The 22,872-nt window shown below is 34.2% G+C and overlaps 1 protein-coding gene across 4 annotated transcripts in view; it reads left to right on the top strand.

The window, feature by feature from the left end:
- Adamts20 (ADAM metallopeptidase with thrombospondin type 1 motif 20) overlaps positions 1–21,895 on the top strand; it is a 164,573-nt gene extending 142,678 nt beyond the window's left edge. For 3 of the 4 annotated variants that reach the window (XM_063254584.1, XM_063254583.1, XM_063254585.1), the window contains 2 exons: positions 17,782–17,886; positions 20,402–21,895. In XM_063254584.1, coding sequence (XP_063110654.1) covers positions 17,782–17,886; positions 20,402–20,491 — 195 coding nt within the window. In that variant the 3' untranslated portion in view covers positions 20,492–21,895. Of the gene's footprint in view, positions 1–17,781; positions 17,887–20,401 lie in introns of those variants that run through there. The other variant, XR_010049214.1, reaches the window with a different exon arrangement.
- The last annotated feature ends 977 nt before the right edge of the window (positions 21,896–22,872 follow it).

Below are 22,872 nucleotides of genomic sequence, written 5' to 3'. Positions count from 1 at the left end.
AGCTCCTACTTCTCTTCTGTAATATATTTTTAATCTTTCCTCTTAGTCCATGGACTTGAAGGGTATTCATTAAATGGCAAAAGATTGTAAGCACGTGACTTTCATACACTGCTGCAAGGTTCAGTTACATTGGCCATCTGGATCTCTGACATCCTGCTGTAATTTAGATAAGGTTTAGTGTACATGATTATCTGTTTATAATTATTATAACTTCTTACTAAACTGACCCCTTTATCATTGTAAAGTGTGCCTCTTTGTCAGTAGTAATGTTTCTTCTTTTTAAAAAGGCTGAATCTATCTGTTTTGAAACTCTAAATCCTATGGCCATTTCTACTGTCTTAGAGTTTTGGTTAACCTTGTGTATGTTACTTTTTTTCAGTCTGAGGGTCTGAGTGCAGGAGCTTTGTACTCAGCTTCAGCCACTTATTATTATTATTGTTGTCATCTTTTGAGAAAGGGTCTTCTAAGTTGGTAGGTTGCTTCAGTCGGGCTCGAAGTTCTCATCTTCCTGCCTGGAATGCCACACTCAGCGTCCTGATTTTCGGTTTATATCTCCGGGGCTTAAGATGATGTCATGTGTCTTTTTAGGTTTCTGCCTTTTGATTGATTTGTTTAATTTTTATTGATATGTCTGGTCTTAGAAGCATTATTTTTTGTCTTCTAAAATCTCTCCAGTCATTTTCCCTCAAAAACAGTGAGGAAGGACTGTGAAATTAAATTTTAATTGTCTTAATGTGTTTCATTATTTTAAAAATTGCTTCCTTAATTATTATTATAAGGCTTCCAGTGTTTCTCTTCCAAGAATCTATTTCAGATTTATGCTAATGACTATTTCTATATCTGAAGTGACATGCAGAAGCAATACTTCTGTATATAGCTACTTTTGATATCAGTGGGACATTGGTTCCAGGAATCTTCATGAAAATCAAAATTTGTGGGTGATCAACACCCTTAGATAAAGTGATGTAGTATTTTCTCATAACTTGTGCATTTCATGTCATAAAATTTAAATCATCTCTGGATTACTTATAATACTTAACACAATTTAAATTCTGTGTAAACAGTTGTTTTACTATATCGTGTAGAGAATAATAATAAGGAAAAAAGTCTCTGCATTTTCTATGTAAGCAGGTTTTTTTGAAACATTTTTGATCCATGAGTGGTTGACTCCTGGGTGCAGAATCCACTGATGTAAGAACCAACAGCATGGGCTGTTTCTTCTTTCTTTTACTATATCCCCTTTGTCCTATATCTGTAAGTGCAACAGCCTATATTTTTATATCATATATTATGATATATTTTATATTATATTGGTGGATCAATATTATATTGTCTTATGTAATTTTGTCTTTTAGAGATATGAAAGAAAAGGGAGCTGTTATATTTTTGTACAATTTGTTACATGAACTTTTTTCATAGTATTTCTAGCCTCTTTATTTCTTTGTATAGATATATCATCTGGTGTCATTTCCTTCCTCCAATACAACTTTGTATCCACCTGCCTATTTTCAAATGTATTACACATATTTCAGGTCAATAACATACCTATATTAGTTTCTGTAATTGCTTTTGAATCAATTAAGAGGAGAAAAGTGAAGAAATATAATTATGGTATAATTTATAACTACCTGTAACTGTCATTGCTTTTACCAGTTGTATGTGGTTGTTTCATGTTGATTTGTGTTAATGTTTGGTATCATTTGGTTTCAGCCCAAAGAATTTCCTTTAGTATGTCTTGGGACGGGGTGTAGCTTAGCAGGAGCCTGCTTGCCTGGTCTGCGTGAGGCCCTGGATTTGATTTCCCAGAACCACAAAATAAGAAGAAAATTCAAACCAAAAAATAAAGAGTATGCTTTGTAAGGCAAGTCAACTTATAGGAAATCTTAGTTTGTTTATCTGAGAATATATTTTTGAAAAATAGTGCTTGTTCTAAAATTCTCAGTTTACGTTTTTTATTTTTCAGCACTTTGAATATGTCATCCTCTTGGGCCCTGCATTCTAGATAAATAATAGATGATAGCTTTTTATCTTATTGAGATTTCCATGTGTATCATCAGCTGTCCCTTAGTGATTTAGGATTTTTTTACTCTCCTCTTTCAACATCTTTACGGTAACATATTTAATGTGAATCACTTTGTGTCCCCTCAATTAGGAGTCTATTGATGTTTAAATAATAAATTTTGACAGTCGCAGATATTGAATTTCTGGTTCTCTCCTATTTCTTGCTATCGTTTCCCTCTTTGTGTAATTGTTTAGTTACCGGATGGCCTGATCCAGTGAATTCCATGTCCCTCGTAGCTTCTCAGCGAGTACTACCTTGGGCATATACAGTCAACCTGATCTTTTTCCTAGGTCTGAGCTTTTCAGTTTTCTTTCCCTGACTCCTGGGTAAGTTTCTAGCTGTTATGCTTTTATTAAAATGATTCTCAGCTCTAGGTGTGTGCTATTTGCTAGAGGATCCTTTTATTATTTCAACATCACAGAGGTATCAGTTGCTGCTCAGTCTGATCCAAATGAACTGAGATCAGGGTAGACCAGCCTTCGAGGTCAGCAAAGACTACAGAAGGGGCCTTTTTAACTCTTTCCCCCTTTCTGTGGACTTTCATCTTAAGTCATTTTCCTAGTTGTTCTCATTGAGCTACACTCTCTTTTTAACTGCACATCACTACATTCTTGCTTCCAAAAGCACCGTTTTACCTTGAACTTCCCATATTCTATTCCAGATCATCTCAACCCCTTTACAAAAACTATTCTGATTTTGCAATCTGGTTCTCCACACGGGAGCAATCTATGCACTAATCCTGTGGATATGGAGGCAGGTTTAATGGCCTTTCCTCAGTATTATGCTCTGATCTATAAACAGATTTATCTATGCTCTTCTGTATAAACAGACTTATTCTCCTCACCACTCATAATCCTCTTCTATCAGTATTTTTACGTGGGAATGATCTGTGCCCAGCATTCCTGGGCATGCCTAGATCTACATGCCTAGATCTTTGACTCTGTGTAGGGACTGGGTAGAAAAGGGAGCTTCAGACTCAGCTGCTCTTCACTGAGTATAACTTCTGTTACACAGACCTGAGTAGCACAGAAATGCCAGGGGCCTGGTGCTCTGTGGCTCCTTTTTTTGGTTAATGATAGTTTAAACACGGCAATTATTTATTCTCCAACCCATCTCAGGACTGGTCAACTTTGTTTGCAACCCATTGGCCTTTTAGGCTATGATTTCTAATCATATAATTGATGTGTTTGGAAAAAAGTAAATTGACACTATAACCCAGATAGGTGACAGTTTGCTAACACCAGGTCTGACAAATTCCTCATTTTGGAAAAGTTGCCAAGTTCCAGAAATCTTCTCTTTGTCATTTAATACTGAATTGAGTAAAGTCTGGCTAATGAGACGTAAATAAAATTTATGGAGATTGATATAGAAATAAAATCATTTAACTGTCAAGTGTAATAAAAAATTTCCCTCATCTTATTAGTGAATACTTCCCATAGGAAATATCTTAACAGAAAGCCAATTATTATAAATACAATATGTCTTAATAAGCATGGAATCTGAATAGAAAGTATTTGCATAACCATGTAATAAGATGACTATTTCTATTTTTTTAACTCCTTTTTTTAAATTTCTGCATAATTATATTTCCCCCTACAATGTCTTGAGAAAATTTGTAGCTATACAGTGTAATCCCAACTTATAGTTGGAAAGAGAGATATTATCCATTAATTACCTAAGAGAGATCATATGCAGAACCAGCAATAAAATGCATGAAGATCAGATACTACCCTCTCATAGTTTTCTGAGGTATTTCTGGAATGTTAAGCTCTTTTCCAAAGTTAGACGTTACTGGGTGTAGTGTGACATGCTCTCTAAAGAACAGCATCTAGCTCTATTTAGTTTGCATATATTTGCTTCAGGCTACTGTTACCAAAAATACAAACTGCCCAGCAATTTGATACATATTCTGTCAAATACATAAGCCAGATTCTGTGTTGTTACACAACATTTGCATGTATTTCCTCCAGATGTTTGATGTCACAGAAAGAACTTACTTGATTGTATGGGATTCATCAATATCACATCCTCTGTGTTTGCACAGTACTAGGTACCCCAGAACATGAATGATAAAAAAAAAAATGGGCATAGGTGGCGTTCTTTAGGGAAAATAAGCTTTGCTATATTGCAATGTGACATGAAGCTAGGAAGTGTGATGTGACTTTAGAATACATATGTCAGAAGTAGAGTTAATGTTCACAAACGTCAGTGTTTTTTTTTAAACACCCACTATGCATCTCTTTGGCTGGCTTATAACTAATATTTAATTAAATTAGAATAAATAAGGGTTTGGGATATAGCTCAGTGACAAAAGCACTTGCTTGGAAAGCGCAAGGTCCTGAGTTTGATTTCCAAAAAGAGGAAAAGAATAAAGAAAACAATCCTATTCAGTCAATTCTAGTGGATCATGGCCAGCATCCATTGTGACTGTTTAATTAGCTGTTACATATTTGGATGCATATTCTTTATTATCAATGGGTAATAGAGTTTAACATAAGTGTATCTTTAAGATCCCTACTTTTTGATTATATTGTTAAGGCTTCTCTCTCCTTGTCCCCCCACCTTTGATTCATTTTGGTACTGCATATGTACATTAAAATTTCCTATTATTAGGGGATATGTATCTCTGCCCCTTTGTATGCCATAATTTTGCTTCATAAAAGTTGCTGTTGTGTCATATGCTGCACAGTATTCAGGTGTCAGGTTAGCTTGTGGATTTTAGCACTTTCTCTGCATGGCATTATGACTGGACCTTGAATTTCCCTTTGTTCCTATTAGGACAACTTCAGCTTTTCATTTTTATTTTCATTTACATTTTACTTGTTTCAATTTTTATTTTATTCGTATGTGTTCGTAGTACATTATGACCACATTCTTAGTAAGGAGTTGATTCATGTGCATAACACAGCTTAATTCTTTTTTACCCCTTTCCCTCCCCCTGCAAAACAGTCCTTCCATCTCTTTGTTCCCTTTTTAATTTGCAAAAGATGTATCTCCCTGTTTTCTATTATCTCTCTTTTTATATCCATTGCCTGTTGCCTTGGTTTTGGGTGTGTGTGTGTGTGTGTGTGTGTGTGTGTGTGTGTGTACTTCCCATCCTTTTATTTTGTTATTTTGCTTTAGCTTTGTGTCCTTGATATAGCATTATCTTTGGGGGTTTGTTTCACAAGCTAATTGGCATTTTGTTTTCTCAAAATACAACCCTTACATTATTAATATATGCTTTAAATTAGAATACAGAGGAATTGTCAGTTCTGAATTTTGTGTGTAAACATAGCGAGTGTATAGATCACATCTCTTAATTTTAAAAGCCTCTTCAGACTGCTTTTTTTGGAGCCAATTCTCTCCTCCTTCTGTACTTTTGGTAAACACCGATCAACTTTTCTGTTGCTGTGGTTTTGCCTTTCTGAAATATCACACAAATGTAATCACATACATACTTTGCATATATATTATATAATGCTTTGAAACTGACTTCTTTCTCCCAACATAATGTCTTTGAGTGTGGATGTCTTTAGTTTTCCTATAGTTTGTCCACTGGAGGACAATAAATTGCTTCTGGATTTTGGAAATTATGATATACACATTTATAGACAACTTTCTGAGAAATCAGAAGTTTATTTCTCTAGGATAAATCCCTAGGAGTGAAATCATAGAATTGTGTGGTACATATATTTGCATGTTTAACTTTGTACAAAATTGCTAAGCTGTTTTAAATCCTGTACTATTTTCTATTTCTAACAGCAAAGATTAGTCCTAGTTGCTTTGCATTCTGGTCAGCATATGGCATTGTAAACTCTGTTTTTTCATTCATTTGTTTGTTTTCTCATCTTGGTGGTATCTAGATGTGGTTTTTGCATTTCCCTGGGGGCTAATGATGTTAACCACATTTAATGGGCTTATTTTCCATCTGTATATTTTCTTTAGTGAAGTGGTTGTCCACATCTTTTACTGTCTCTCTTTTTTAGCTTGAGGTTTTGTTTCCTTACTATTGAGTTATGAGAATTTTTTATATATTCTGGACACAAACAAGTCTTATATCATATATGACATTTCCAAATGTTTTATCTGAAACTTCACTTTTTTCTCCTAAATATCTTTCATAACAAAAGGATTTTAACAAAAGGCAAGTTTATCATTTTTTCTTTTATATATTGTTCATTTTGTGCCATATCTAAGAAAATTTTGGTGAGCCTCAAATTATAAAGATTTTCTCCTTTTTGAAGTTGGCCTCAAAAACTCTGATAGTCTTTCTCTATATCTACACTTGATTCATTTTGAGTTATTTTTAAAAATAATACTTGAGGGCTTTTGCTTTATGAAGCTAATGCAGCAGATGCAAGGACCCAGGATTGGCAGGACACAGATATGCAACTGTGCTAACACAATGTGTTAAAAAGTCTATGTTTTTTCTATCCCTAGCACCATAGACCTTGGTCCCTGGGAACTTCAGTCCTCCTGCACACTGAACCCTCTGCATCACTTAGTGCCACAGTTGATATGGTGTCCTAGAGATCTAGAGGCTTAGGCGACCCATATAACCATGCTTCCTGAGGCTGAATACATGTAGTATCTCATATCCCAAAGAATCAGGCCCAGCCCCTGGGCCTGAGATGTGGGTGTACACCTCAAAAAACTGATCTCAGTTTATGTGGAAAACTACATACACTCATACCTTAGAAAGTGAGCCCACATACCAGCAATTACATGTTACACAGGACTCTAAATCTTAGAACCTAGCTCCCTAGCTGTACTGAGCATCTGTCCTCTGAGATCCAGCATCTCTGCAGCTGCCTTGGGGCTGTGTAGGACCCAACACTAATAAATATTTTCTCAGATAAGACTCTTCACTATAGTAAAGACACAAATAGGAGGTTCCCTAATAACTTGTGCTTCAGCTGCTATCACTACCACACACATCTGTAGCCTAGACCACTGAGGAACCAACAGTTATCACTGATGTTAAACAAACCTAATAAGCTGCATAGATCACTGGGTCACATGGTACTACAGCCACTGTCCAGCCCTGCCCCAGCTAGTGCCCTCAGGTCCATTGGCAGATGAAAGTCACAGTAACCACTGTGAAGTCTTTAAGGTGCACACACATCAACACAAGAATACAAGAAACATGAAAATTCAAGGAAACACAACATGACCCAAGACTGCATCAACTGCACCACAGAGGAAATTTTCATAATTACAGAAAGGAAATAATGATGTTAACACTCTGAGATACACCAGGAAATAAATAATTCAATGAAATCATGAAAATAATGTATGACTTGAATTAGAAATTTAACAAAGTGATACTTCAAGATAAAACCAATCCTAAATTATAGAGCTAAAGAATTTAGTCAAAGAAAAATAAAATATGATAGAGTTCAAACAGTGACCTAGATCAAGCAGAAGACACAATCTCTGAACTTGAAACATTTTAAAAAATAAAATTAAAAATTAAATTAAAAGATAAACACAAAGATCTTCTCTGAGGCACGTTACAATCAAACTGTCAAAAGTCAAAAACAAAAAAATTTTAAAACAGCAAAAAAAAATCTAGTCCTATATAAAGGACTCCCCATTAGATTATCAGTGGGCTTCTCAGCAGAAACCTTGCAGGCCAAGAGAGAATAGAGTGATATATTCAGGTTTTTGAAAGAAAGAAACTGGCAAGTAATAATGCTACACCCACCAAATACATCCTTCTGAAAGGAAGTAAAATGAATTCTTCCGCAGACAAACAAAAGCTGAAGTAACTTGTCACCACTAGACCTGCCCTACCAACCACAAAACAACCAGAAAACAAATAACAACATGGTAGTAGTAAATCTTTATCAATAATAATCTTGACTGCCAATGAATTAAATGTCCAACAAAAAAAAGAGAATGACTGAATGAATGAAAACAACAGTTGCCAAGCCTATATTGCCTAATAAAAAACCATGTGGGCCTTAAGGATAACATCGAAGGCATGAAAGAAGGTATTTTACACAAATAAAAGAGAGCAGTGGCGGCTATACTTTGCCAAAATAGACTTCAAGGGAAAATTTGTCACAAGAGACAAAGAAAATCATTGTTTATTGAAGAGGAGGTTAATTTATCAAAAGCACGTGATGATTGTAAATATATACCCAATATATAAATATATACACCCAACATCAGAGCACCTAAATGTGTCGAATAATATTAATGGACACAAAGGGAGAAGACGATTCTAACACTATAGTACCAGGAGACTTGATAAATTCTGGAGAAATTTAATAAGAAAATACTGGGCTTGTGTAGGACCTTGACCAAGTGAACCGAAAATATATATTTAGAGTTTTCTTTTCAAAATAATTGTGTATACACACTTCTATGTTTTATATGGAACATTCTTTTGAATAGGCCATATGTTAGGCCACAAGATAAGCCTCAAAAATTTAAGAATTTGACATTATATCTGGTATTATTTATAACCACAATAACATAAAACTAGAAATCAGTAATAGGAAGAAAATTCAAAAATGTGTGGAAATTTAACAATATACTTCTGGAAAACTGATGGCTCAAGGAAGGATTAAAAGGTACATTTAAAAATATCTTGATAAAATTGTTAATGAAAATACTGCATAGCATTCCAAATCCTATGTACTGCACAGGCGGTTGCAAGAGGAAAGTATACAGCCATAAATGGCTACCTTAGGGATTTAGCTCAGCGGCATAAGCGCCTGCCTTGCAAGCAGGCAGTCGTGAGTTCGATCCCCAGTACCGATAAAAAGGAAAAAGACAAAAAAAAAAAAAAAAAAGCTACCTTAAAAGTAAACAAGATCTCAGATAATTAGTATAACATTATACTCAAGAAACTGAAAAAAAAAAAAAAGAAGACAAACTAAATTCAGATTTATCAGAAGGAAAGAAAGAAAAAGCAGAACTGAAACAGAAAAAATCCATTAAAAAGTCAATAACAGTAAAAGCTTTTATTTTGAAAAACAAAATGACACTGAAAAACTTTTAGCTAAACTTATTAAGATTAAAAACAAGAGAAGACTCGGGACAAAAAATGAAAGTAAAGAAATTAAAACACCTCAAAAATTTAAGTGATCATGAGAGATTAAAATGAACATTTCATATCAATGAGTTGGATAACCTACAGGAAATGGACACATTCCTAGAAAAATACAGCCTACCACCATCAAGTCAGGAAAAAAATAAAAAGCCTGAACATATTAGTGACAAATAAAGAGACAAATAATTTAAAATCTTCCAACAAAGAAAAGCCCAGGACCAAATGCCTTCACAGGTAAATCCTGACTCAGATTCAGAGAATAATAATAGGCCTGAGTGTGGTGGGGCACACCTGTAATCCCAGAACCCTGGGAGACTGAGAGAGAAGCTTCATGAGTCTGAGGCCATCATGGACAATTTAGTATTTACTGAGACCCTGCCTGAAAGTGAAACTAAGAAGGGCTGGGAGTGCAGCTTAGCATGAAGACACTGCCTTAGTCCTTCCAAAGCAGAAGGGGAGGGTTAGTAAGAAATTTTTATGAAGCTAGAATTACCTTGATATCAAAGCCAAAGATATCACACACCAAAAAGAAAACCACTGGTTTATAACTTCTCAAGGGTATTGATACAACAATGTTCAACAAAATATTAGCAAACTAAATCCAACAACACATAAAGAAGATTATACTTTATGACCAAGTGGGATTTATTCATATCATGAAAGGCTGCATTTATAGGCATAAATCAACTTGCTATGTCACATAAACAGGGTGAAAGATAAAAGATATGGCCATTGCAACTGACGTGAATAAAGGTTTTCATAAAGTCCAGCATCATTTGTTTTTAAAATTTCTCAATAGTTTGTGTATACAAGGAAAGTTCCTCAACACAATAAAGGTTATTTGCAAGAAAAACCAAAAACAAAACAAAAAAACCCCAAAACAAACAAACAAAAAACTCAAAGTTTTTTCATTAAGATCTAGGATAAGGCCAGGATATGCAATCTAGTATTGAAAATCTTGGCAAGAGCCTTAAAACATAAAGATAAAATAAAATAAAAATAAGAAAGGGATTCAAATGCAAAAGGTAGTAAAATTTTCTCTACTTAACAGGTGACATGATTTCATGTGAGAAAAAAACTCAGAGAGGCTTTTATAGGAACATCAATGCAACTTGAGACCATACTCATGAGTGAAATGAATCAGATTCACAGCTTTAAACATCATATTTTTCCCTACTGTAAAAAACTGAAAGAATCTATAAGCTCCAAAATGTACAATAGATCTTGAGAAAATGAAAGAAGAAATGACTCAAAAGGAAAAAACTATATAATTTACTACTAATCTCTCCTCATTCATCTAAAAGAACTGTTTGTGATTTCATTGTTTGATCATTTTTATGCCTATATTTTATGCCCATATTTTACTTTGAAGATAATGATACATAATATGTTAACAATTGTTTTTCTATTATTTTGTTTTGAAATTTTGTATCATTGTTTTTATTCTTTTTGTTTTAAAATTTTTAAACACTCAGAGATTTTACAAACACATGCACACACACAAACCACACTAGTGGAACTGATTTCAAATGAGTAATTTCAAGTAAAATTGCAGGATAAAATGCCATGCAAAATTCAGTACTATTGTTATATGCAAATATTGACCTAACTAAAAACAAATTAAAAACCCTACTATTCTATTAAAATAGTGTTTCTAAAATCCTAAAATATAGGAATATATTTAAATAAGGGAAAAAATCTTTATGATGAAAATTATAAAATTTGATAAAATAAATTAACAAGAGACACAAAGAAATGGGAGATTTTCTATGCTTATGAAATGAAAGAAACAATATTGTTGGACTGTCTATGCTATTGAAAGTAAGTGGAACACAATGTCTATCAAAATCCCAATGACATGGTTCACAGAAATAGAGAAAAATGCTAAAATCTGAAGGGAAACATAAAACACATAGCCACAATTACTCTGAGAATGAAAAACAAAACTGGAGGCACCAGCTGTCCTGATTTAAAAATATATTACAAAATGATAACAATCAAAATAGTACATTACTAGAGTGAAAACAGGTATATACAAGTAAGATAGAATATAGACCACAATAAGAAGAAATCCAAACATATTTAACTAAGTTTTGACAAACACACCAAGAAGATACAATGGAAAAGGACTAGTCTTTTCAACAAATAGTGTTAAAAATTGGATTTACACATAAAAATGAATGAAATAAAAACTTTATCTTAAATCATAATCATCAATCAACTCAAAATGGATAAAAGTAACCTTAAAGTAAGGCCAGAAGCTACAAAACTTCCAGAAGAAAATGTAAAGAAGCTTTTGGAATTAGTCTTGGCAGTGATATTTTTATGTGTGTTACTTCAAAAACTTAGGTCACTAAAGCAAAAATATATACTGTATATAACCAAAAAAGTTTTGTACATGTGGGGAGGAGCAAAGATGGCAGATAGATAATAACTGGCTACAGAGACTCCCTGATAGTCAACTTAGAATTCAACGTAATACAGAGTGGGGAGCCACAAACAGAGGGAGATGAATTCTTTCATTCCAAGAAATTAAGGTGACTTGCCAACCTTTCGAGGTCCCATTGCAACTTGCTGAGCCATCCGAGGTCCTGCTGCTTAGACATTGAGTTCAGGCTTTGGCGAGGCAAAAGGAGAGCTGAGTTGGCAGGGTGCCTACGACCTGTGGTGAGTGGTGGGAGTGGAGCCAATCAATAAATAGGGGGGCTCTAGCAGAGGACATTCTGGGACTGGCAATTACAAGGGGCAGCAGTGACTTCAGTCAATTGTTTCCTTCCCGAATGGGATTGGTGGAGTGAGCTAGGCCTGGGTCACCGTGACCTGGTTGAGACCCAATAGGTTATCCAAAATTAAGTCCCTATCCCCCGGTGGCACACACTAACCATACTAACCCAGTGAAAGTTCAGAAGTTTGACAGTGTAGGCCACAGCAGCTTGACTGATACCCCCTCTGGTGCAATGGGCCGCCAGCAAGACCTGTCACCACGGGCCTGCCAGAGGCTGGGGGAGTGAAGCGACTTGGTGCCCACTGGCTGCCCCTGCCCTCACCATCGCTGCTGCTACTGATGATCTGGAGGGAGGTGGCGCAAAGTCCGCTGCTGCTGCCACCACCACCACAACCTCTGTGCTCCAGCCGCCACCCTGAGGGGAGGCAGTGCAAAGTAACACAGTTCAGGCCACAGCAGCTTGACTGATCCAGAGGAGAGGGGCCAGCATATGCTGTCCCTGTCTGCAACTCACTAGCACATGGCAGTATGAAAGGTCATCTAGCCAGTGCACTTCAGAATTGTAACCAACAAAGAAAGAAACTGGGGCCTCCTGGAAGAAGTAAAAAAGATGGGAAGAGGAAGCAACAAAAAGTCCCCAGGTTGCAACCCTGAGAACATTGACCAGAGCAGGTAGATACAAAGGAGAATGAGAACAGCAAACATATAATATCAGACACAGCACCAGTCGACATAAAGAGATATATTTGGGTCCTCATAGATGAGTTCTAAAGTGAAATATTTAGCCAAATAAAGCAAGATATAAGAAGATTATAAAAGAGATACTAAGCACCCCTCAAGCAGACACAGATGGAAGAAGGGAAGAACTCAAAGGAGAGAACCATTTGATGAAGAATATTAAAAAATATAGAATATATGAAGCAGAATCAAGGAGATCATCAGGAAATTAAAAACTCTATGGAAAGATGGCAAATCAGCTTGAAAGAAACTAAGGATAGATTATCCAAACTGAAGGACAATTTTGCAATGTGGGAGTATGAAGGGAAAACTTTTTAAAAATAACAAGGAAACAAGCAGTAACAATACAAAGGCTAGAAGATGACAAAAGGATCTACAACTTAGAATAAAGAATGTGAATGAAGAAGCTAGGGTACAAACAAAGGAACTACAAAGGTTATTCACAGAAATAATTAAGGGAAACTTCCCAAACATAAGAAAAGGAAATGATATTCTGATATATGAGGCATACAGAACTCCAGCCACCTACAACCAAAACAGAGCTACACCCAGGCATATAATAAGATCTCAGAAATTCAATATAAGAACAGAATATTAAAAGCTGTTAGAGGCAAGAAACAGATAACCTATAGAGGAAGGCCCATCAAAATAATGGCAGACTTCTCGATACAAATCATCAAGTCAAGAAGAGTTTGGGGTGAAATATTCCAAGTCCTGAAAGAACATAACCTCCAGCCCAGATTGATATACCCTGCTAAACTGCCTCTAGAAATTAATGGAGAAACAAGATGCTTCCAAGACAAAGAGAAACTTGGGAAATTCGCAACCACCAATCCAACTCTACAGAGAATACTCCAGGGCATCCTAGAGAGAGAGAAAAGTACTAGGATTCCAGGAATAGTGGCAGAGAGGCTCAATGAATGGAGCAGAAAACAGAATGAAGAAGATAAACAGACAACTGATAGCAAAAAAGGAATAACAGAAGTGAGGCAGAGAAGACTTTATGCAAAACTGCTATGATTGATGGTATCAAGTCTGAGAGTATAGGCAACTACATTAAAGATGACAAGACTCTATGACATTCTGGTTTGATAACTGCCAGTTTTTGAAGTTTTATACTATACACAAAGTTGTATTTTTATTAATACAGTTACGTACTGATATATTCAATTATACTATGTCTGATGATATAGCCAATTCTATTGGAGATCACAAGAGACAATACAGGAACCATGGTAGAACAATTTGTACAAACCTCTTTATATGTTTATTTCATTTCATGTGTTTATAGGAATATGTTTTGTTTTGCCTTGCTTTGTTTTGTTTCTCCCTCTAATATAGAAAGGATAGAAATATATGTTAAGACTCATGCATGTATAAACAGTTTAAACTGGGAACTGATCATATGACACATGATGAAATGAACTGATACTTTGAAGAAAAAAGAGACACTAAAATACCCAGTGCTGATCCTGGAGTGTCATAATGTGAAACCCAACAATAGTATTATTCTTTGTTCAGAGTGATATTAGCTTGCTTGGGTTTATTCATTCTCAACATAATTGAAGATATGGATGACTGCATATATGTTTAAGTGTATAGAATTGATAACCATATTTCTAAGTTTTTATTGGATAGTTGAACAGAATTGCTCGCAATCTCACTGTTTGAATTCCCACTTTATAAGCTCCACTTTAGTATCTTGAATAACTTTTGTAAGAAAACAATCTGTAATGATCAACTAGTGATTTTTTACTGTTTATTTTTTCTTTGAAATTATGTATTATTTCTACCCATTTTCTGTTTTGTTTAGTCTTTCTTTAAATTAAATTTTAAAAAAAGACACTACAGTACCCAGTGCAGATCACAGAGTGTCATGATGTGAAATCCAGCAATACTATTATTCTTTGTTCAGAATGATTTTAACCTGCTTTAGTTTGTTTAATCTAAACATAAATGAAGATATGGATAGCTGCATGTATGTTTAAGTTTATAGGATTGGTATCCATGTTACTAAGTTTCTGTTGGACAGTTGAACAGAACTGTTTTCAGTCTCACTGTTTGAATTCCCACTTTACATGTTCCATTTTTGTATCTTGAACAAGTATTTGTAAAACGACAATATGTAAACATCAACTAGTGATTTCTTATTTTTTCCTCTGAATGTATGCATTGTTTCTATCTATTTTCTGTTTTGTTTAGTCTTTCTTTAAATAAAATTTTAAAAAGTTTTGTACATGTAAGGAATCAAGCAATAAAGTAAACTTGCAGGCTACAGATTGGGGAAATATTTGCGAACCCTACATCGGATAAAAGGTTAACATCTAAAAATTTATAAAGGACTCATACAACTCAATGGCAGAAAAACAAACAATGAAATTTAAAAAACAAATCAGTGTTCTTGCTTCAGCAGTGCAAGATATACAAAAAAACACCAACAAGTAAATCAAAGGCTAACTCAGCCTAGGCACTTGATGAGCACAGTTATTGCAACATCCATTATGGGAAAGTGTGGAATTTTTTTTAAAGAATTTAAAACCTGTATAACACAACAATCCCACTATTCAGCATAAGCCAAAGGGAAATTGAATCAATACCTCATAAAGGTGTCTTCACTCACATGCTGACTGCTGCATAATGGAAACAACCTGAATGTCCATCAGTGAATGCATTGATAAAGAAGCCATGATACACTTGTACAATGGAACATCACTTAGTCTTCCAAAAAGAATGTGGACTTATCATTGTCTATAGTATGAAAGAACCCAGAGAACTTTAGGCTAAATGAAATAAACTATACACAGAAAGAAAAAAAAATATTGCATATTTCTCAAGCATATGCAGAATCTAAAGAAATGCTATTTATACAGAGGCAAAGAATGAAATAGTCGTGACCACTGGTGGTGGGCATGGGGAAGAAATAGGGACATGTAGGTCAGCGGGTGCACTGTGGTACATATGGAAGTGAACAAGTCTAGAGATCTAGTGCAGAACATGATCAGATTTTAATTGTTTTTTCCACAAAATGGCAACTTTGTGAAATGGTGGATGTTAATTGCTTTGCCTTCAAAACTTTTACTACAAAAACCTTTTTACTATCTGTACCATATAACATCATTTTATATCTTAATATACACAGTAAATCTATTTACTATTCTATTTGTTATCGGCTGCCATAATGAACTAATTTTTTCAGGTTAAAGAATGGGTTTATGGTGGTTTAAATTAAAATAAAGTAACTAATTAATATATTTATTCACTCATTTATTATTTCTGATACTGCATCAGAATGTACTAGTTTTTTCCTATTAACTTAACAGTTTTATAATTGCATTATGTCATTACATATACAATCTTCCAAGGCTATTTCACTTATCAGATTTAAACTGAGATCCTGATTTCTGAGTTCCTGCAGTATTTGATACTTTTCCATTCAATTAATTTTAACGCAAAGAATATCAATGTATTTTTATCTCTTTCAAAATCACTCCAAATTTCAGTTGAATTATTTCACCAGTTTATGTGTCTTTATTACATAGCTTTCAAAATAAGGGCTAAGTACTGACATAAAACTCACAAATAGTAGTTCGGGGAAATGGAGTCAGATATTTCTGGACACCGCTGACTGTATTAAGGACCCTGGAATCTCTGGATAACCTTTGGATGCTTTTCTGAACTTCTGAACATATTCTTGCTTAGTCTGGAGGTAGAAAATGAATGGGTGGATGGATGGCATGCCAGTATGAAGTGGTAAAAGCTGAGTGGCCCAAACCTAGATGCTCAGTCAGCATCTGGTTACAGAGAACTATGTGTTGGGAATATTATTTGGTGGGTAGCTTACCTCTGAAGGAATACGGTACGGAAGTATGCAGTGCAAAAATAAAAACAAGTTAATTATCCAAAAGGTAGTGCTAGTCACCATTATGGGGTGTGAAGGGTCTGTGTGTTCATGTACTTCTTTTACAGCGTTCCCACTTAACACTTAGAATTCAGCACTTAATCTATGCATTCAAAGACACTTCTTGAGTATGTAGGCCCTATTCTAGGAATTCAGCAATGAAGCAAACATCCAGGTCAAAATCTCAATTTCAGAACCAAATGATGCTGCAAGTGTTTGGAAATTATATAATTATTTTTGCTATGGAAAATCTATATTTTCATTGTTTTATCAATGTATTTGTTTTTGTTTTTAGATAACATGCAATGTAAGTCACTAAGAAATTGAAGTTAATAAGCTAAATTGATATCCGGTTATTCTAACAATAATAATTCATATTATAAATACATTTACTATTTAGCCTTTACCTTCATGATACAATAATATTTTTATTCACATAATATAAATCTCAGTGTTTCATCAGAGTCTTGCTCAAGTTTTGTGAGAGTCTTTGTCATTGGGATATTATGATGTGTCTCAGAACGTCTTAAAATTGCTCTAAATGTTCATGCATTTTGTCTGTAGGCTGAATTAGTAGGCACTTGTACTTTTTGGTATATAAGTCTGTACTGTAATGGCATGGTGCTCATTTTCTCAATCAACAGATATATGCAATTCAATTATTAACATAAATAGTGTTAATTAGTTTGACATAAAAATTGTCTTGTACATGAAAAAAATTAGTTCATAAAACTGCCAGGGTGTCCAAATAATACAAACTATATCATGTGGTATCACACATCCACTTCTGAATGCTTAAAAAGGACATAATAGCTACTGTGAAAAATACCACATTCGGTAGTGAAAGAAGTAATAATTTTACTACAAAAGGGAATGGCACAAGAATAAAAGATTTCAGAAAATGTCTTAGATAAGTGTAATATCACAAAAGTTTTTGAGCAGAGTGAAAAATTTTAACAGGGAGGATTAGTCCGGCAAGTGTTTGGCTCTCTGAATCCCCCTCTGTCAGGATTGACAGTCGCTACAGAATCTCTAGCTGTCATGTTGTAGAACTCTGGGGTTGCACAGAATTCCTCCAGCACAAACAACAGGTAGTATAAATTTGATTCTTACTTGTAATTGAGAAGATTTATTTGCAGTGGTTTTTAAAATCCTTAGCATTCATTTTCTTTATGATAAGGCTATATCAATATTATTTCTTTCATTCTATAAAAGACCCTTGAAAGGTAATTTGAGTAATTTGATGCTGCCGGACAAGATTATGCTTATGTACTTTATGAATGAGTCTCCTTTTTGCTTTTGTTTACCTCCAGGGACAGTTCAGCATTAATCTGGCAGGAACTGGCATGAAGATATCGAGCACTGCCAAATGGCTTGCTCAGGGGAGGTCTGCCTCTGCCATAGTACACAGAGCCCAAGTAAGTCTCGCTGGCCGCACCAGCTGGGGGACTGCTGCTGAAGCAGCGGCAAAGGTCTGCTACTTCAAGTTTAAGTCACGCAGAGGGAGTTAGTCATTGCATAGGGTACAACACTGTTTTGTGAAAAGAAATCAAATTCCTTTTTTATTATAGAGAATATCCATATCTATCTCTATCACCCTCTCTGTATCTACCTCTATATCTATATCTATCTCTATCTCTATCTCTATCTCTATCTCTATCTCTATATCTATATCGTCTGTATCTCCGCACATGAGCTACAGATATCTGACCATGAAGCACCAAATGCCAGGACATACAGACTTTGTCTCAAGTTTGCAGCCAATATAGACATTTTAGGAAGAGGTAATGGTTTCAAATATACCGTAATTATTAAAGATTTGTAGAGTTTAATATTTCAAAGTGGGGGTTAAATTTTTGGTTTGCTTATCTCATGACTTTAATCTGGTGATAGGAGTGTTGAGGCCACTTGTCATTTAAAAAATGTCTTTCCCAGTGTTTTCAAGAATTAGGATTATGTATTTATGTTGTATCAGTATTTTCTGGGCTAGCTAGGTAGATTACATTGTTAAATAATAATGTAGATAATGGTTATTTGCTATATCAAGATTACTATATTGTATTTCTATATACGTTTATAACTTTATATAGTTATTTTCACAATTTTTATTAGTACCTGATTACAGTGCATAATGGTTACATTCATTGTGCAGAGTTGGTACATGTACTTTACACTTTTACTTTCTTGTTCTGACTCATCTCTTGCAAGAGAGTCCACTTAATTTTGCCACCGGTATAGCGCACACCACACTTTAACGAAGTTCTTTCCGTTTTAGGGTCATTGTTTGTTGGATAACATGGCTTTATCTGTAGGTTATAAGTGTTGGCACCATTGCTGCATGTAAGGCAGCACCAGAAAGAGCCCTGTTCACTCCAATGCTTTGTGATTCTTCTTTCTTTTCATAAAACGACCAACGTTATGTTCCCACTTCTATAAACATTACTTCTAAGTGAAATTCAGTATTCTCATATTCATATTTCTTAAAACACTTTTTCTGAGGCCTATAAAATTATCCCTTAATAACCGAATAATTTTAAATTTACTAATTCTTCTATATACTAAATTAGTAAATATTCAAAACATATTTTTAGGCATTTTTAGGCATTTAGGTCTAATTTTTTGACTAAAAATAGGAATAAATTATTTACTCATTTAAAATATACTCAAAGTGGGTAAAATGTGAAGCATTTCAATAAAATACTCTGAACTCATGTATCCTGCTTTTTTCTATCTTTTGTTTAAAGACTCTGTTCTGAGAAAAGTCACCAGGAGATATGAGTATTTAATAATATTCATTTTGTTGCTATTTAACTTCTCAAAATTACTTATATAACTCACAGAGAACTTCTACCTCCACCTTTTTCTAATTTCTTTAAGACATTTAATTTATTTGACTAATTTGGTTTAAAAACTATTGAATCTATCATGTCTATGAAATACAAACAGCCATGACAACGTTTTTTGGAAGCCTGGTAGCAGTTATAAATCTGAGACTTACACCCTGAAATACTTAGTGGAAATGCAAACATTTTCATCTAACACTAAGTTTAATAAAGATTAAAGTTTACTTCAATCCCCAAATAGAATAAGAAAGTATACAAAGTTGAGTTTTGCCATCATTCTCTCTCCATTTACTTAGATCATCTGAAGTTAAAAAGACTTTAACCTCCACATCTTAAAACATGTTCCCATCTCAAAATGTCCCAAGAAACAAGTTTCCTTCTTGACTCTTCCTTTCCTCCCAGAGTAGAAATAACAACGGTTTACCTTCTCCAGACAAGTCATGTGGTCCACCTATTTGTGTCTCATCCTATCAAATCTTTTGATTTGAACTTAAGGATGGAAAGCACTGTGCAGAGGATGCTCCCCTGCAGCTCCCCTTCTGATCTCCTTTTAGTTCTTCTCTATTACAATTGCCACTTCAGTGGGGTTATTTTTTCTTCCTTCATTTTAATGTATACTTTTCTCCATGATTTGTTTCCAAGGTTTCCATGAGAGGTTTCAGATGAATGGGGTAGAGGATGAGTAGTGTATTTTAAAGATCAATTTTGTAAAACATCTTTTTAAAAAAAATTTAGTCAAGAGAGTCATATAAAATTTTGAAAATATGGACAGAAAATTCAAATAGTTGAAGGCCAAATAGATACACTGATGAAAAATAATGTAGATCGAGATGAAGTGCAGTTATGTATATGTGCTTTATAATTACCAACCAGCTGATATGAATCTCAGAGTATCTAATTCCCTTCTAACTTTCTTACAACCATCAATTTGAACTAATAGATATGGTTTTGACTACAAATGTAACTTTTTAGGAGCACAAGGGTAATGATGTGAGCCATGTGATTCAAAACAGTTGCTTTTTCTGCTCTGTGCACTCTGATACCAACTTGTATAATATTCTCCTGTACTTATGCCCCTTCCTATTTTTAGGATGGAACCAAAGTCTATGGCAGATGTGGAGGGTTCTGTGGAAAGTGTGTTCCTCACACGACTACTGGTCTCCCAATTCAAGTAGTATAAACATTCAGAAGAGGGAAGGATGCTCCAAAGAGGAAAGAGTCTCTGGAATGTGCAAATAAATGGTGCTCCTTTCTTTACTTTTCTCGTCCTGAGATTTCCATATCCAGCAGGTCTCTGCCTTCTTCTCAAGGTGCTTACCAGGGATTCAAATCACTCAAAACCATAAACATAGGCAGGAGCATTTTAAAATAATGTAATTTATGGTAGGAAATACAGACATGTTTGATGGGATGATGCCAAGACATTGTTGCTGTTAACAGTTTAGACTGGACCACAATTACATGGTATGATTGAACACACATGTAAATGTCTGCCTAGAATCCTATTATACAATGAAATGTTTATTCTGCTGTTAAAATGGAATGAGTAAAAATTAGGAAAAGAATTTACTCAAAACTACTAGAAGCACTGTGTAATCTGTCAGGTGAATATGAAATCAATAGTTACATCAAAAATACATAGCCATTATACTTTCTACTGATACAGTATGAATACCTTAATTTTTCCTTTGATTATAATTATGGATTGTGGTGGTTCAATGAATAAAAATAAGTTCTGAAAATATGGTACAAATTTTATATTAAAAATTCATGCTTGAGTTAAATACTAAATATAAAATTTTGTGGGTATTAGAAGTCATGATACATTATAATTTGATTTTTAAAATCTACCTCCAATTTGATTGTACTTAGAAGAGTAATGTGTTTTTATAATATTTATATAGTATTATAACTTTGTAACGGTTTTATATATATATATATAGCTAGTATTTTTAAAAATCTATTTTCTAAACATTATGTAATGTATTTTATTAACCAAATTGAAAAATGAGAATTCTTAAAATTTTGAAGATCTTATTTTGGTAAACATAAAATTATGTTTACAAACACAAAATTTTTAATAAAAATGCTCAGGTTATTTTATGTTGGAGGTGTCTGAAACTCAGAACAAAAAAGATGGTATAAAAATTAACTGTTCAGAGGGAAATTCACAGATGTTCAGAGATATTTTTCCATTGGTTAATTTAAATGTGTATTACTTAGTAATATAATTTTAAAAGACAGAGTGATAAATATTTTTTTCTATGTAAGAAAGATAAGTCAAACAGAATCTACCAATAGATTTTTGCCAGTAAATCATAGTGTGCTAGTTTTACCCACAAAGTGCCCCTCCCAACATTTACTAGGGCTCTATTGTATCAGGTAAGGTACTAAATCAATTTGTGCCAATGTGGTTAAGTAAACATTAGGGAATCTCTGTATCAGAAAAAAGAAGTATTTTGCACTATGTGCCTTAAACCAATAATAAACATTAATATGGAGTATGTAACATTTTCCAAAAATGTTTTGTTTCATTATTAAAGTCTTATAATTTATAAACATTTAAGTAATAAACATCTTTGTGTGACACAATAGCACTTTGTTTTCATTTTCTTTACGTGTTATAAAGAACCCTTCACCACAAGGGTCTATGAGCCTAAAACCACTTCAGGAATTTCAAGAAGTTATTTAGTTGTTGCAGTTGGTATGGAGACAACTCTTGTTTGGTGGACACCCTTCTGGTGACAAATGAAATATGGATTGGAAGACTGACAAAAACTTGCGGTACTTCTAAGTGCTTGGTCAACCAACTTATATGACTGAGTCCTAACCAGTCAAAGAAATGTTTACTCCTGAAGGTCAAGGTGCAGGGACACATGGAAACTGGTGGAACTGAACAATTCTTTCCCAAGGCCAGGAACAGACCCTTGGACTACTACATTGATCTATCCTCAGTCTCCTTAGAAATTGAGATCACCATTGAAAGGGTATAAAATTTTTATTTCATTCACATTTTCAGTAACGTATAACCCTCTTTTCCCTTTATCTAATGGGATATAACATGACATTTAATCATTTGAATTTATACTTACGAAATTGTTAGAATGGATGGAGATAGTCTCCTATATACCATGTGGGTATTGTTTTTTCTTGATTGCTTGTTTATTGTCTTTGTCAGTTTTTGAATTAGCATTTTTTAACTGAAGATTTTTTTAGGCATGATCTGAATGCAAACAGGAAAAGTCAAAATTCTTGGTTTGATACTGGTATTATTTCTTTTACCTTATTGCAGTTAAAGAGTTGCTGCTTTGTTCAAATATTTTTGTCTCTATTTTGCCCCAATTTCTCAGTAGATAGCACTGTTTCCATCTAAAATAAGATCACCCCCCAACTCTGCTGGTGAGAATCTTGAAGCATTTAAGCATTCTGTAAACGTTATCTCCTTCATAAAGTCTCTCTCAATACTTTTGTCTATAACAGCTTCTTTTAAGTTCCACATGAATTTTATTACTTTATATATCACTCTTTTCAACTGCCCATGTTACCTCTTTTCCAAGACCA

The sequence above is a fragment of the Cavia porcellus genome, unplaced genomic scaffold (genome assembly GCF_034190915.1).
Source record: "Cavia porcellus strain 051 isolate PalLab524CR breed Dunkin Hartley unplaced genomic scaffold, mCavPor4.1 scaffold_8, whole genome shotgun sequence".
NCBI lineage: Eukaryota > Metazoa > Chordata > Mammalia > Rodentia > Caviidae > Cavia > Cavia porcellus.
This window is presented reverse-complemented; position numbering and strand designations above follow the sequence as displayed.